Source organism: Cyclopterus lumpus, chromosome 2, assembly GCF_009769545.1.
Source record: "Cyclopterus lumpus isolate fCycLum1 chromosome 2, fCycLum1.pri, whole genome shotgun sequence".
Taxonomy (NCBI): domain Eukaryota; kingdom Metazoa; phylum Chordata; class Actinopteri; order Perciformes; family Cyclopteridae; genus Cyclopterus; species Cyclopterus lumpus.
Genome location: NC_046967.1, coordinates 7060915 through 7077784, shown reverse-complemented (window position 1 = coordinate 7077784; position 16870 = coordinate 7060915). Strand labels below are relative to the sequence as shown.

General features: G+C 45.2%; 2 protein-coding genes across 13 annotated transcripts in view; both read left to right on the top strand.

Annotated features, from left to right (window-relative positions):
- LOC117744715 (R3H domain-containing protein 1-like) overlaps nt 1–1665 on the top strand; it is a 36500-nt gene extending 34835 nt beyond the window's left edge. For 10 of the 11 annotated variants that reach the window (XR_004611189.1, XR_004611188.1, XM_034552900.1 and 7 more), the window contains one exon: nt 733–1665. Coding sequence is in view for 9 of the 11 variants with exons in the window: in XM_034552900.1 (XP_034408791.1) it covers nt 733–1052 (320 nt within the window). In the remaining 2 variants the exon portion in view is untranslated. The remainder of the gene's footprint in view (nt 1–732) is intronic. The other variant, XM_034552901.1, reaches the window with a different exon arrangement.
- A 485-nt stretch (nt 1666–2150) lies between these two features.
- LOC117744821 lies at nt 2151–4948 on the top strand. 2 transcript variants are annotated; one of them, XM_034552905.1, is made up of 3 exons: nt 2151–2632; nt 3015–3109; nt 3205–4948. In XM_034552905.1, the coding sequence occupies exons 1-3, from the start codon at nt 2431–2433 to the stop codon at nt 4477–4479; spliced, it is 1572 nt and encodes a 523-aa protein (XP_034408796.1). In that variant the 5' UTR covers nt 2151–2430; the 3' UTR covers nt 4480–4948. The 2 variants fall into 2 exon arrangements, with proteins under 2 accessions (XP_034408796.1, XP_034408797.1); XM_034552906.1 differs by having other exon boundaries at nt 2528–2632; nt 2926–3109.
- The last annotated feature ends 11922 nt before the right edge of the window (nt 4949–16870 follow it).

Below are 16870 nucleotides of genomic sequence, written 5' to 3'. Positions count from 1 at the left end.
AAGTTATTTTCTATGTTGCTAGAAAACTCAGGGCAAGCTGTTTCATAACGAGTACAGGAGTTCAGGTTTTTGCTGTCGATCAGAAAAGAGAAACTTGCGTCGAGATTCCATCTCGTAAAACTGGGCTGCTATTGAGCAGATTAACTTAAATAATGTCAGTTTTCTTCTCTTTTTTTTTTTTTGTTTGTTGTTGTTGTTTTGTGTCAAAATGTGCTTGCTGCGCTCTCCCAGCTGCGGAGGAAAGCGTCTTGTTTGTGAATGTAAGCAGAATAAATTCACAGACGGGGCAGAATCCACACCTGGCTGTGGAACCTGCAGCCCCGGCGGTATTTATGCCGAGAGAAAAAAAAAAAGTGCTGATTATTTCGAATATGGCGTGGTATTTTTTTTTTGCACTCGCCGAGGTATTTCATTCCATTTTTATTTATTTTCCTTATTCAGGTGATTTTTGCAACAATCCCACTTGTACAATCAACAAGGAGGTCCGGGGGGGGTCAACACTACGGTGCTGTCTGAAAATAAGAAAAGCAGCGTTATCTTTAAACGGAAAATCATGCATTTTTGAAAATGTAACCTATCAAGAAATTGGTCAGAAAAAAAATAGAATCCCTGCACGTTCGACCGACTTTCCAGCAGTTTATATTGAAGCCTCCCGATGGTGCAGGTCTGACTTTTATCTTCAACAGTTGTTTTACTGTGTGTGTGTGTGTGTGTGTGTGTGTGTGTCCGCAGTGAGCAGTCAGATCCTGGAAGTGACGGACCCTCTGGAGGGGATCGGCTGTACAGACTCCCACCACCTCCTGGCAGAGCTCTGCAGAGAGGGCGAATTGATCCAGCGGCTGTCGGACCATCAGCCCCGGCTGCGCAGCGTGGCCAGAGACTCTCCCGGCGGACGCCTGGCCTCGTCATACTCCATCTTTGCCATGCTACCCCCCAGATACGCCGCCCCGAGCACCGCGCTCCACCGCGGCGTCCCCCGGGCCACCTTCAAACTCCGAACTAGCGCCAGACACACCGGGGAGCTGTGTGGCCCGGACGGGGCCGGCTCATAGCTGCTATAAACATCTCGGGGTGTCTAAGGAGCGCCACACGGACGCACATCCAACCACCTGCCTCTGCTGCCTCAGTCTGGACCGTTTCGGTTCAAGTCCCAGACTCTGTCCAAATAAAAACAAAAAGAAACAAAAAATATAATTTGCAAATGTATAATTTTTTGTTTTTGTTCATTTGATCTTGCTGGCCAACAGCCAGCGGCAGCTGAGCTGGCCCCTTTCTCTATTAAAATAAATAAATAATGTAGTTTGCTATTCAAAAGTGAAAGTGTTTGGAGAGCGAGATTCCACTGTGGCTCTTTCGATAGCAGGTGTACGAGTGTGACGGCACCACATCGAGCTAAACGTACACACAACCTACTAGTTTCAGGTTTTTGTGCCCACTTAAGAAGACGTGAAAATGAGGCTCCGTACCATATCGAACTGAGCATTCATATCCAAGTGGTTATTTTTATTTTATTTAACATTCATCAATAATTCCACCATGCGTGTCCTAGCCACTGACTCGTGACACTGAGCGGCATTTATCTCCCGACTCCAGACAATAACACGCAGCGGCACTTGTACAATGTTGAGCCCAAACAATAATAAACACTGAATAATAGATATACTACCTGAATTATTTGAAGTCACTTTTATACACAGTGAATGTTGGATTTGCACTGAAGTGATGAACGAGACGGAGATCTAATCGGTGTTGGACGGGGCCTGGGTTTTCTTTTATTCACCCCCCATCCCCCTCGTACCCGTTTGTTGCACTCGACCAGGCCACTTTCTTTTATATTTAATTTAAAATGTTTATATGCACAAGAAAAATGCAATCAACTTTGTCACTACTTGGGGGGGGGGGGGGTGAGGATTTTATTTGTGTGAATCATGGGGTGTTCTTTTGTCTGGTGTGGCTTTTCTGTCTTTTCTTGTTTCTTTTTTTTGACTTTAATAAATGTTTGCACCACACGTGTCGAAAACACTTTTTGCAATGATATGAAACAGAGCGTATTGAAATGTTTCCTTCAGTGTGTGTGGGGGGGGGGGGCACCATTATGAGGCAACTTTCTGGAAATTGTTGCTCTAGGTTTGTATCTCTCCTTAAGGGAACTGCAGAGATATTTGCTCATTTCCGTCTGCATGAAATTAGCCATTTTGAATAAACCGTCTTCTCCAGTGGGTGAAATGTAGAGAAGCAGAGGCGCTTAGTGGACACATGGTGTTACTACAGCACGTAACACGCACACCAGGGCGAAAGTAAACACATGACTCCTGTTAACTTGTGTGAGTCTTAATAGCAACGGCGCGGAGTAGCTAATCTCCAAAGAAGAAGCGCCCGTTAGCAGTTAGCTTAGCTAATGTCTGCTCGGCGCCATCGCTGTGTCCCGTGATGGATACCGACCGCTGGGGCGAAGAGGCCAGGACGGTGGTCGTGTCCGGTGTGCCCGTCGTGTTGCCCGTCGACAGGATGGTCAACAAGCTGACTATTCACTTCCAGAGCTACAGGAGTAGTCACGGAGCAGACGTCGAGGCGGTCAGTTATCCCACCAACATGGACGGCGTCGCTTTCGTCACTTTCTACAAAGCTGAAGGTAAGCTGCGTGTCTGTTAGCTGCCACCGCTCTGAGCAGAATAAATTAATAAGCGGGTTATTAACTTAAGCCGAACTCCATTGGAAAAATGACACCTTTTCAGCAGCCATCTTTGACTCATTGACGCTTATTGGCTGCGACGGCCACGTGAGGCCTTAAAACAACCGCAGTCGTTGTCAAATGCGTCCTTTCTGTTTTTAAGCTCTAATTGGCTCCCACGGGACCCTCTTCCACGGTGAAGTGTAGCTCAAACGCTGCCTGGCAGATGAGTGGTTTAATTCACCTTATGACAGTCTCTCTGACAGCAGAGAGGCTTTATGAAGCGGTCACTAACTATCACGCCGATGGAGATTGTTGCAGAACAGTACAGTACTCTGTGCAGATGCAGAGAGGGTGGTGAGGAAGGAGCGGCACACCATGATGGACGACGAGTTCCCCTGCGACTACCGCCTCACTGTCTTCCCCTTCACTAGAGATGTGAGTGCCAGCTCAGGTTTTAAAGTCAACTTAACTGTCTATAAATCTGTCATTGTTATGTCAGAGATTTACTTGAGTGTGTGTTTTTGCTCCAGGTATTTCTGTACGTCCCCAGCACCACGGTCGACCTCTCTGTGTTCGGCGGAGATCAGTCGACGCTGATTCGGAGTCTGCGGTCGGCTCACGGGTCGCTGCGTTTCCGGTCTTCCCTCCAGCACATGAAAGCCACCGTCGAGGGGCCCTTCTCCGCCGTCCAGGCCCTGAGACGGGACCTCATCCGCAGGGCCGGCCAGCTTAACTCCGCCGAAGTCAAACTGAGAGAGACCCCACTTAATCCGAGGGTTATATCTCACCGCGAGGTCGTCGGCTCCGTAAACTGCGGCGGTTCTAAAGCTAAGCCGGGACCGGGGAGCTCACCCTGCTTATCACCGCCAACGCAGACCACAGGTGAGGCAACCGAAGTCCAAAACCCGCTCTCGAATGGGAAAGCTCGAAGCGCTTCCCCGAGGCAAAAGGTTTCTCATGAGAGCTTGGAAGAAGAGCCGAGGGAGCAGTCCGGGCAGGGAATGCCCGGAGAATATAGGACAGAGCTGTTGAGGGCCGACCCCAGACAGGTGCTGAATGCAGGGGATAGAGCTTCCTTATCGGACCTGGACCGGCATCTAGCAGAGGAAGTATCAGCAACACAGCCAGGAGTGGACGGCACTCCAGACGAATGCACCAGACCAGACAGGAGTTCAGCACCCAAGATCAGAGCAGAGATCTCGACGGGCTCCTCCTCCTACAGCCGTACCGACTATCTGGAGGATCTGGATCAGAGCGGCTCAGCTTTCACCGCTCAGACCAAAGATGTCTCGACGTCCTCCAAGAGCGATGTGGAGGACGCAGAAGGGCCGCCTGCAACCGGCCCGGGTGAGAAGGAGGAGGGGCATGAGGAGGACGCGTCCGTCTGGGTCGACTCGTACACGTTCAGGTACATCGAGAAGTTCGACACAAAGGAGTTGGACAGATGCTTGAGAGGCCTTGAGGCGCGCGTCGAGCTCGAGGGCGCCGACCTCGCGCGTATATCGCTGACCGAGAGGCAAACCTCCAAGACGGGCTCGCAGGTCCGGCTGGCGTCCGAGGACCTGATGACCCTGGTGGAGCGTTGGTCGCAGATGTTAAGAGTTCATCGGATCGACCTGGACGAGGACGGGCCGCCCGAGAGACAGACACTGATTAAAATCTGCGACAATGTGAATGTGCTGTACGTGGACGTTCTGTACCTGTTGGAGGACTCCTGCGTCAAAGTCATCGGCCCCTCAATTCATGGGCACCTGTTCTGTAGGAATGTGGAGGATAGAGTCGCTCGGCTCAAAGACCCTCTGTGAGTGTAAAGGATGTTGGCATTTGGGACCATCAACGGCCACAGGGTGGTGCAGTTGCGCTGCGTGTCACAAACAATCTACATGAAATCCACTTTGCTAATAAAAAAAAAATATATTATTGAAAAGAATAATACTTTACATAATTACATATGTGCGTCAATTACTCAGACAACTCAGTTTAGTTCTCTTATTGGATCAAAACATTTTAATGCTTTTGCTTTCCCCCTTTGTCTCTAAGGTGACGCTTCCCTTTGTTTTTGGTTCAATAATTAGGTCTTTAAACCTTCGGTGTTAATCCACACTATTGTTCTCACAGCAGTAGTCCTAATTAACCTCCTCACATCTTAATCACAGAAGGTAATTAAAAGCAAAACTGACGGACGACAACTTGTCTCACGTAATCACATCTTCCTGCTCTCTTGTCCACCGATTTTATTTAATCATTCGTTAGCAATAAATCATTTTCTTTTAAGATTGTTGTGTTTGTTTTATACATTTCATTAAATACAGAAAAAAATATGGGGCTGATAAAATGTAAATTCCCCCTTTTGGTGGCTTCATGAGTGTTTTATTAAAATTCCATTGCAGTTCTGCTGCGATCACAGCAGGGGGCGCTGTGACGCTTTCTCCCGCATGCTGAACTGATTAAATGAGACTGGAGCTGCCACAGTCCTGCTCAGTGGAGCTATTATGGAGGCCCGGTTTGGCAAGCAGGGTGCAGATTGGCAGGCAAATTATGTCAGTTGGACATCCCATTATACACCCTATCCTACCCCCCCCTCACACACACACACACACTTTCTCCAAGGGAAATACTGATCCGTACATGTGACGTGTGAAGATACTCAAGTTAAATCTTTTCTTTTTTTCTCTCTCTTTCCACGATTATTCAAATGAGCTCTCTCCACAACCGCGATAATTGATTCATTATGTAAAAATAAGCCACACAACCATAATGAACACACACAAACATAGACAATCACTCATCTCCCAGACACACACACACACTCGCTCTCTGGGTTGTTACCATAGGAACATAGTAAGAGGTTGCCGAGCTGCAGCGCTGGGCGTCGTTAGAGGGAAGCTCTCCAACACAATGAAAACATCCAGGAGGACGGAGGAATTACATTACAGCAGGAGGACCCTTCATCGGAGACGAGCAGCGATGGGAGCGCTGCCTCTTAGCACCCGGACCTCTGCTGCCCGTTGGATGACACGTTTTCAACAATTACCCATCATGCGGGTGGGGCCCGGAGTCGTCGTGGTTAAATGGAAAGGAGGGGTCAACAAGCAGAAAGCGTGAATTTGTTTTCCCAGTCCACCATTACATCCCTTTTCATCCTTTCTCCTTCTTACGCATAATGTATAATTAGGTAATTGCATTTTTGAATAATAAAACGTGTGACTTTCATGATGGAGGTCAAAAACAGCAGCAGGCCAGAAGAGGAAGCCAAGCATGTTTCCCTGGGGGGGTGGGGTCTGCTGCGGATAAGAGCTGTGATTGGACCATGGGCGGATTACTGAACAGGCCTGTAGGCACAGGTCGCTGCTGACTGTTGATGGTTGTTATTGGGGAGGAAAGCAAGAAAGTACAAAGTGGCAGAAAATGACAAAAAAGAGACTCGAAACAACTACAGAGACACAAAATACATGAAACTCAAAACGACCACACAGAGATACACAATAAACTTAAGCAGACACAAAAACAACCATAAAGAGACATAAATCAACCACAGACATAAAACGACCACAAAAAGACATGTCAACTACAAAGAGATACAAAATAACCTTCAACACACTAAACAACCACAAAGAGAAATAAGACAACCACAAAGAGACACAAAAACATGTACAGAGAAAAGCGAAACGACTACTGAGACACGAAACGCATAGAAAGAGCGTCAGAACAATCACAACGACAACAGTAAAACTAAAACATTGGCAAAGCAACAACAACACTGTATGCTCGTGCCGTCGTGTTCAGACACACACGTTGGAGGTCAGAGGTCGCACAGACAGGCAGCAAGCCTCCGCGTCACATATCTTCACAGTGAGGAATGAGGGCCGCCGGCTGATGAATGCTCTTCTCCAGGCGACGTGTGTGTGCACGTTGCAGCCACAAATTGCATCTTAATGATTCTCTTTACAGATCATCACCCTGCCCGAGAGGAGTAAAGTGGGTGGTAATATGAGTTGCCCCCATCCCCCCTCCCAGAATGTGCTATGGGTATTGGGGAGTTGTGATGGAAGAGCCTTGTAGGAGGAATTGGGGGCAACAGACCCCGAAAACTGTTTGTGTGTTAGCTGTGGAAAAAGGATGAACAGTGTTTAATTGGTCTCGCAACTTATGACCCATAACGTAAACGGAGCCAATCCCCTTTTGAATTGTACAAATATGACGCCTGTGTGACTAATGATGAACGTTCAGATCTTCGGATTCATATCACATCGCCGAGCTTTTCACTCCGAGTACTTTCCCAGTCACATGACCTTGGGGGGCCCTGCACACCCGTCCCTCATTCCTGTCGTCACACCTGCCTCTCAATACCCCATTAACCCCACAGCACACACATAAATATATAAATATATATATATATATATATATATATATATATATATATATATATATATAACATATATATCATTTTGAACAGTGAGGATCAGCGTGTATCTTTATATTTTGCTGCTACTATGTGACTCTAGTTGAGGCCCCGCGTTGCAACGAAGTGGCGCCGCATCTGCTCAGCCTCACTCACAAGACGATCCAGGATGTGTCGGTGCAATTATCATCCCCGCCCCCCCCCCCCCCCCCCCCCCCCCCCCCCACAAACCCTTTCAAAAAGCCGGGTGTGAGGAAGAAACGCAATTGCCTGTTAAACCTTTCGACAACACACGGATGACACATGTGGAGGGAGGGGGGGCTGAGTTTACCCCGAGTTTAGAACTGTTACTTTACACTGGGATATTTAAAGACGAGGTGGGTGGTCCACGCCACAGCTGGCTGTAGACAATCTATGTTAGAAAATCAGTGGAAACAATAACTTCCTCTGGCTCTCCTTCAAACACTTCTTTCTTTTTTTTGAGGGAGCAATCCAGATCTCCATGTGACGCCTTCAGCCATCTAAAAGTGGTGGATTTTTGCCTCAGACGCAGGTTTATTAATGGCCTTAATCTGCCTTTGCTGTCTGCAGCTGGTCCAAAATATCATTTGATTTGTTATGCCGCCCTGTGGGAGAGCTCCTCGATTTCAGCCCTCGTCGCTCAGCTCCATTAGCTGGACAAAAGAGACCAGAGGAGGCACATTTCTCAGGTGGCCCACAGATGTGTGCGTCTCCGGGTCGTTCGAGGCACTCTGTCTTATTTTAAGCCGCTCGTGGAGGCGAAATGGGTCCAATAATTGAGATTTGTGTAAAAGGCACCTGTGCGATTTAACGGCCCCCGGACATAAAAATTGAAGCCGATGGCACCATCTCATATTCCATCCGCAATTACGCACACCGCACCGACTGACAGTACCCCGGGTTGATAATAACTGCGAAGGCTCACATGTAACATAGAATTGTCCCCCCCAAAAAACTCTGGTAAAAAGAGAAGTGACAGATGGAGGTGAGAGAGAGAGAGAGAGAGAGAGAGAGAGAGAGAGAGGGGAGTTTTTTAGAATACATCAGTGGCCCAATGAGCCAACGGGATGCGTTTGCACGTGCAGGTATGTGTGTGTGTGTGTGTGTGTGTGTGTGTGTGTGATGAGTGCATTCGTATGCTGTCGGCAGCTGGAAATCAGTTGCGTGGGGAAGATGAATGGCGCTGGCTTTAAGTGAAACGTTAATGCTTTTGACAAATTAGGGCGACGTTCTCCGCCATGCGCGTTGGATGAGACCGTCCCGGCCAGTGGGTCACGGCTAAATGTAATGGGACGTACGAAGTCTGATTATAACCATACGGACACAACATTGTCAGCACACACACGTTCATTCAAAAAGCTCATAGACTCCTCATCTCCGAAACCAATGAAAGAATAAAACCATACATGCTAGCTCACCTCGGAAGAGAGCGAGTACACGCTGATTTGATTAGCCGCACTCGGGTCTTTAAAGGTCTCCTGGAAATGTCAGCAGAAATCCTCAAAGTGTCCGTCTCCTTCCTAACAGCCTGATCAAAGGCATTCTCGACATACTGCGCCCTCTGTATCGTTCGCTCACGGGTAGAAACGGCTGCATCTGCACAACATTATGGGTTTTATGGGAGTTTTATAAGTGGAGACAGACCCAAATCGGGGAGAGACAAATGACATGCTCCCCCTCCCCCCACCCCTTTTCACTGCAGCCCCTCGACCCACCAACCCTCATGCGTCGCATGCGTTCCATTAGTGCACTTTCTCTGTGCATTAATGGACTACGTGTCCCTTTGTTGAACAGGGCCAGTCGTCCGTTTGTTCTCATCCACCTGAAGGACAAATGGCCAGACAGACAAAAAATCTCATAAACGGCGTCATCATCTCGCACGCTCTCCGAAACTCGTTGAGTGGGATTCTCCTTCCTCGTGCGCTATTTGCAAAACCGTAAAAAAAGGAAAAAAATACTTACAAATCGTGCGACATTCTTCTTTAGGCCCACTCTTGCTCCACAGCACTACTAGTGGTCAGATCTCCACAGCGCGCCTTTAATTTGATGTTTAGTGGAATGTAATTGACTGTACCCATGACCGAGCATAGTGTACAGGTACGCGATTGATAATGATTATATGTGAGGTTGATTATTATTGATCATTATTATTTATTTTCTGATAAGCTTTGAGAAAACGATGCGCTCCATTATCCCGAAAAAATCCTGCTATGATTCAAACGGAACATTTGTTTTCATTAAAGCTGCGGGCCAATCAGGAACTGCCTTCCTGTCCGATAAAACACCTGCATCTATTGTCTCACAGATATGCAGGCCATTATTCCATTTCATAGACGCCGCTATCCTCTCGTCGATGCATTCTTGTTCTCACCGAAAACCAATGTTCTTTCTGAAAAAAACTATGTCATTCTTTGCCGTCAACACCAACATTCTTTTTCACACGTAATGGCGCGTGTGCGAGTATGATCTATGAACTAAACAGCCTCTCATATTAATCTCACGCGGACACGTAATCTCATTCAAACAATTACCTTTCAATGGAAGACTATCGGCCCTTGACTGTTGCATTACACACACACACACACACACACACACACATACAAACCTCTACCCTGCCTCACCCGACACACACACCCGCCCAACTCACAGCAGGTTGCTCAGACCTTAGGCCACTTCAGTAGATCAAAGAGATGTTGGTATGACCCCCTCCCCCCCCCTCTCTAAACCTCTAAATCCCAGCACCACAGTGGTTCAAAGTAGCCCCACAACACACCTCTCGCTTTAAGCTCTATTTCCCTCTCAGGAAGCGCTCACAGAAGTTGCATCTGTGAGAGGGTCAGCCTGCCTCCTTTTGATTCCCGTACTCGTGTGGGATATCCCAAACGGTTACGAAATATTTTTTTTCGCAATATTTCTGTTGGCTGTTCTGTGCATGTACGGACATTACACTCTCTGGTGATTCTCCTCTCGACTGAGTGATTTGAGTAAATTCACAGGGGTTCCGATTTCTGACTTTCACAATAAAACTAAATGTTAATCAATCAAATACATTTTACACAAAAAATACTGTCAATCCATAATGACAATAATGGTTTAGTCTGATTTTAAAAAGAATTCACAGCAAACATTTAGTCTTGTCATTATAACAAAAGCACAGGTGTGACTAATATTATAATTACATGTGGTTCTGTCTTGTTCATGTGTCCCTGTAAACCTTGATGATGCGACAGTGAGCCAGAATTTAGATTAGTTTTTCCTGCTGTGAAAAAAGCCTAGTGAAATTTACAAAGAACCAAAAATCAATAAAAAAAAATGAAGACAAAGCAAAGCGTTGTTAAAGTGTATCGTGAAGCATTTCCACATTTAAAGTCTGTCTCCAGGAGAGGCTCATCAGACAGTGAACGGCATCAGTGGCCTGCAGAGGCTCTCAAATCTCCCAGCAGCCATGTCTGGCACTTCCATATAGGTCTGGTGGCGCGTTAACACATATATGGGCCAGAGAGATGTCCTGGTTCTTAGCTATATATAGCCAGAACATGAAATATATGCAAGGGTTGTTTTAGCGGGGATGTAGAGGCCTTATTTAGAGACTTTTGATTTGATTTCTTGACGTGACTTTCGAATGTGTCAAGTAAAGCGTATAAACTCCTGTGAAACTAACAGCTGGTCATTTTTACAATTCATTTCTTTGCACGGATACATAACAATACATTATGTTATGGTGATGTATTGTTATGTTAGCTAAGGGGGACTGCCCCTTGTCCCCACGGGGGCCCATTATTCCGAATGCCCATTTGTCCGAAAAAATGTCCCCCGGGACCGGAAAGACCATTTGTCCCACCGCCTGTTATCCCAAAAGCAAAAGCCTGTTGCTCTGAAGGCCTGTTGCTCGGAAAAATACTAATTCTGTTTCTTTCGGGGTGCACACACTGTTTTTAAGTGAGGTAGCAAAGTATGCCAGTAGCTATGGAGACTACAAGGACTGCATTTTTTTCATCTATGTAACATTTAAAAAATCAGGCACATCTTGTCTCAAAAAGATGCAGAAAAACTGGTTCACACGTTTGTTACTTCTAGACTAGATTACTGCAACTCCTTATTATCAGGCTGCTATAATAAGTCTCTTAAGTCTGTTCAGTTGGTCCAGACTGCAGCAGTTTGTGTACTCACAAAAACTAAGAAAAGAGATCACATTACTCCTGAATTAGCTGCTCTGCACTGGCTCCCTGTAAAATCAAGAATCAAATTTAAACCTAGAGTCCTAAAAATCAGGATGGGAGCCAGAGCCTTCAGTTATCAAGCTCTTCTTTTATGGAACCAGCTTCCACTTTCAGTCCGTGAGGCAGACACAGTCACCTCATTCAAGAATAGACTTAAGACTTTCCTGTTTGATAGTGCTTATAGTTAGGGCTGAATCAGGTTTGCCCTGGTCGAGCCCCTTGATATGCTGCTATAGGCTTATAGGCTGCTGGGGGATGTTTTAGGATACACTGAGCACCTATCTCCTTTTCTCTCTCTACTTCATCTCCATTGCACCTTACTAACTCTGCTTCCTCCCTGGAGTCTTTGTGACTTCACGTCTCATAGGGTCCATTGGACCTGGCTGTGTCAGAAGGTCTAGGGTCCTTGCCCCTGCTTCCTGCATCCAGCCTTTGGTCTAGGACTGGCCTCCTTCCCAATGTGTAATCTTCAGCATGTTCCTGCCTCTTTTTCTGTGCCTCCTGCATCAAAGGCCGACATCATTGGTCTGGCCTCTTTCGCGATGCCTCATGCCTGGTGGGCCGGCCTCCTGCCATGGCCCCGCTGATGCGCGCCCCCCTCTCTTTCTCCTTCTGTTTCATGGATTGTGGAAATCTGGATCGTGGTCCATGCCTACTAATTATTCATACATTCTGTCATATTCATTTAATGTGTTTATGTAACTTTGTAATGCTGTTCATTCTGTACACATGACATCTATTGCTTCTGTCCATCCGGGGAGAGGGATCCTCCTCTGTTGCTCTCCTGAAGGTTTCTTCCCTTTCTTCCCTGTGAAAGTTTTTTTTCTATTTTGTTGGAAGTTTTTGCTGATGTGAGGGATGTCGTATGTGTACAGATTGTAAAGCCCTCTGAGGCAAATTTGTAATTTGTGATTTTGGGCTATACAAAATAAACTGAATTGAATTTAATTGAATCTCTCGTGCAGTAAAGTAATTAACTGTCTTCGTGATGAGGTCAAACGGTCATATCAGGTTTTGAAACCTCAGAAAAATTTGATATTAAATTAGATTAGAAATACAATCAGCCGCTGTCTCTCATTCACAGCTGAGGACCTCCGATATAGCAGCCAGGGGGCACATTATGTTACTTGAAAGCTACGAACAAGCCCATCCAAACCCAACCATCATGTGAACATTAACATCAGTCAATGGCAATTAATTAATTAATTCCAGAGCTTTTCTTTGGATTGACATTGGCAACAGCCGTCGTGACATTATCTTTCTTTTTGCCTTTTGTGCATTTGATATCTGTGGGGGCGAATTTCAGTCCTCACATTCAAATTTTCCTGAACGCATATGGAGCCTCTCATTTATCATTACTGAGATAAAGAGCTGGGTGACACCGGAGGCTGTCAACCTCATCTCCACATCACACGTCACACACAAACACACACACCGCCAGATCTGGATCTCCCTGTGATGTGATTTGACTCATTGGCCATGACTGTGGTGGGTCTGCCCACTGTTGTTAAAAAAGAAAACCGCATCCTCACACGGCAGCCGCACATTTCCGAGGATCATGAGGGATTATACAGCAGGCGCTGGTTTGGATCACAGACTACATGACTGCGAGATACAGCCAGCAGTGTTGATTGCGTTGAAGAAAAAATATTCCTTGGCAACCTATTTTTATTTTTTTTTGCAGAACCAAACAAGACGAGATCAAATTAAAGAACCTGTGATGACAAAAACTACACACACGTGTTTCACTAAAGATTTTACCTAAATAATATTGTGAGTGATGGACCAATGGTCAAATGGTACACGCGCATTGTAGTTCCTGATTGGTATCCTCCGTTGCCAAAATCTATCTCGTCTTCAAAAGTTGATTTATCTGCCTTTTAGCTCACATTTCAATAACACTATCTGTCAGTAACTTAGGCTAACGCTATCACTTCCTGGAACGAATGAAGTAACAGTTTTACCAACTAAACGCGTTTAACAATTCCACTATAAAATAGTTAAGAGGTGGCACCAAAACAAGCAGGCTATAAAAAAGTTACGCTAAGGTTATATACAGCGCCACACAGCGAGTAGGCGTAGCGCTAGCGCTAGCATACTTCCAATCAGATCGAAACAGGTGAAATGGGTCGAATCATTTTTTATTCTTCCACTGTTGTCGTTTAAAGATTACACTCACAAATACCCTTTGTTCCTGTCATGTAACTGACAGATATGATGATTGTCCCATCATGTGGTTTTGTTGTGAGGAGATGCTAATGAAGACATCATTTCATGCGCCATTAACCCCCAAACACACACACACAAACACACACATATTCAAACCTCCCTGAAGAATCAGGTCATCCCTGGAATGATTCATCCTTCTATCTATTAAACACACACACACAGACTGAACACATTCACTATGCCTCATCACATCCATGTGTATCCATGCCTGAACTGACTTAATGACTGACGGGAGACAGTCCGCAGACATACTGTACTCTTGTCAAACGCGCCATTGCCTTTCTCCTCTGGTGTGTGTGTTCCGGTCACAGTGTGTGTGCCGTGCCCTCAGTGCCCTACAGTACATCCAGCGGAGGATATAAAGCTAATGGTTTATTAAAACAAAATGTCATGTGTTAGTAAGCCGAGGGAGAGGGGGAAGGAAAAAAGCCGATGCTTATTAGTATTTATTAGGAGTTCCAGTCGGTTACCATTGTTTCATGCACTAGAAAACCCAGAATTTGATTGTGTATATTTCTTACCTGTTGGGTGATGAGACATCTTGGCTCTGGTTCTCCATGCTCACATTTTTTAATGTTGAGTGATAACAGGTGATTCATATAGTATTTGGTTGAAAGTTTAGGACAGACTAACCCCACATAAGTATTACTCATAATTGCTAGCACTTGAGATTAAAATATAATAAACCATCCTTAATAGAGTTTACACTAGAAAATCTACTTTTTCGTGCCTCTCTTTCGTGCCTCTTTTTCGTGCCTCTCTTTCCTTCACGAAAGCCTGAGCCAGAAATTAAATAACAGAATTAACTAAGAGGGTTTCTGGAAACAGGAGGACATTTTCTCAAGACATTTAATACTAAAAGCAATTTTGGAAATCTTCCCAGTTGTGTTCAGCGTGATGTTCCAATCCATATTCTATTCATATCATACCAGATCATAATAAAATACTAACAGACAACGTGATGTCCAGTAGGCCTACTGTGGGGGGCACTTTTACCTGTATTGGCAGTCAGCAAACAGACCCCTCGGATCCCAAGGTGCTCTTTAATTACCTAGGAAGTGTTAGCTTGCATATTTAAAACCCTTTTAAAGGGGTTCTCGTTTAGAATTGAGTCAGTCAGGGATAACTCTTCAAGTTACGTTAGCTTAATTAGCCAGATCGCTGAAGCTGATAGAGATCTGTAATTTAAGACAGTAAAATTGTTGACCGTCAGCCAGAACTAAGAAGCTATGTCTCTCTAACGGCAACACCAGTGATGTCATTGCTTTGAGCATTTATTCCCCATGCAGATTATATTAAGGGATACACTCATAGCGTACAGTATATCATTAAGGGTCACTCACTAGCTCAGCTGGTGTGAAATAACATCTCCCCTTGTTCTGAAACCAGACAGTACAGACAGACTGCGGACCCCTGCTGTGGTCAGCCAAAGATCTGAGAGCAGTTAGTCAGAATACTGTGAGAGGTCAAACAACGTTTTTTAACAAAATGTTCTACAGCTGCACTTTGGAGATTGTATTCAACTCTTTTAACACAAAAGCCATGGCTGTAATTTAGTGGACAGTATAGACAGAGTAAGGATTATATATATATGTTATGGAATAGTGTGTCTGTAAATCATCTGAATGTTAATTACTTACTTCTTTATGGGCAGCAAGGCCAAAACCCAAGAACACACACACACTTATGACCTCTGCATTGATTTAAAAAATATATATATTCAGTTTCGGTTGACACAAATCCATAAAATCAGCAAAAAATAATCTCCACCTCCCATGGCATTTGCACTTGTCTTTTAATAAAGGACAAAGGTGACGTCCACCGCTATTTCTCCCCTGAACTGTTTTGAATCTGCCCTTAATTTCCCAGTCGCGGTGACTCACCGTCGAGGAAATCCCTCACAAACTGAAACAAAGTGAGTGTGTGCCGTTCGCCCCAGCGGTAAATGTCAGCGCTCCGCTGATCGAATGCACGTCGACAGAGATAACTGTGGGGCAGCATGCTGTCACGTCCGTCCGGGCCGAGGGAGAGCGGCCCAGTGACCTAGACTCCTCGCAACACCTCCAGCACTGCTGGCGGCCAACACCACACCACTTATGACTCACTTCAAATTGCACTATTTGTTACTCATTCGTCATCATCTTGTGACCTGTGTGGATAAACTGTTTTTTAATCGTCATTTTCAAATGGTTACCGCACCTGTGAATTGCCCAAGATTTCTGGAAGGCATTGCAACAACTTGACAAATCCCTCTCATTTCGGTAAGAAGCTTTTCTTTTTGCACACAAGAAGAATTACGTGCGCCGGTGCGTGATCCAGACCTGAACTATGCTGGATACCACAGATAACAATGGGTGGTTGCCATTCAAAACACACATGGCTGTGAGTTCATCATTGGAAACTACAGTGTTGCTGCTTTGAGGTACTTTCCGTATGAATAATTCTGATTATTTATAGCTTTCAAAATATCTGTGGCAGATTTCCCAGATTGTTTCCAACATACACCGCGCCAACACATTGGACTGCTTTAGAAATACTGCGAGGTAGATGTGTGCTGACCTAGTTGTGTAATAAAGCATTGTGGGAATACACTTCAAGGTCATCCGGTATTCTTCTCGTACAGTTTGTGCGCTTTAAATTTGGTTAATTACAGTGTATTCATTCAAATGCTTTATTACGGTTATCATTATTTTGTGATTTTTAAATTGGATTTTGAACATCCCAAATTGTTCAGTCAAGGACTCAAATTCTGTGTGGTCTGCTGTTGTTACGTACATCCACAGAGCCACTAGAAATCCCTCGCTTTCCAAGGGCATCGCTGCATTATTCTATATGTGTCAGGCATTGGCCACAGACGTGGTGAAAGGGTTCCCAAAGGAGAGATGCGGTATTTGAGCTTATTGACGTTTTTAGTCAAGGATACCTCAAGATCATCTGTGGAACCCCGGCTGATGCTGTGAACTACATCTTCTGTTAACCCACGTCCTCTCCAAAATAAAAAAAAAGATGAGTCTGCTCTCATTTCTTTAAGTTAAAAGCCACAAAAGATAAATAAATATGTGCAATCTGGAGGAAAATTTGCTCAGATTGGGGGTAGTCAGTGTTTTGCATTCCCTGGTGGAAACTGACAGGATGTTTAGGATGTTGACAGCAGCATGTGACCAGAAACAGGTGGTACCCTCATTTCTATTTTGGGAGCCATGTACATTATTGAGGCAATGGCACTTGTCTGCCAATTCCATTCACAGAAAGACCTACTTTAATGTTGACCGCACTGTATGCTGTGGGTCCACTTTGCTATCTTACTTCAGCATCAATCATGCT

Bases quoted from the DNA above. Each gene is read 5' to 3' on its own strand.
- LOC117744821 (XM_034552905.1), top strand. From the start codon at position 2,431: ATGGATACCGACCGCTGGGGCGAAGAGGCCAGGACGGTGGTCGTGTCC. The intron at 2,633-3,014 runs GTAAGCTGCGTG...TACTCTGTGCAG, and splicing joins CACTTTCTACAAAGCTGAAG to ATGCAGAGAGGGTGGTGAGG. The intron at 3,110-3,204 runs GTGAGTGCCAGC...TTTTTGCTCCAG, and splicing joins TCTTCCCCTTCACTAGAGAT to GTATTTCTGTACGTCCCCAG.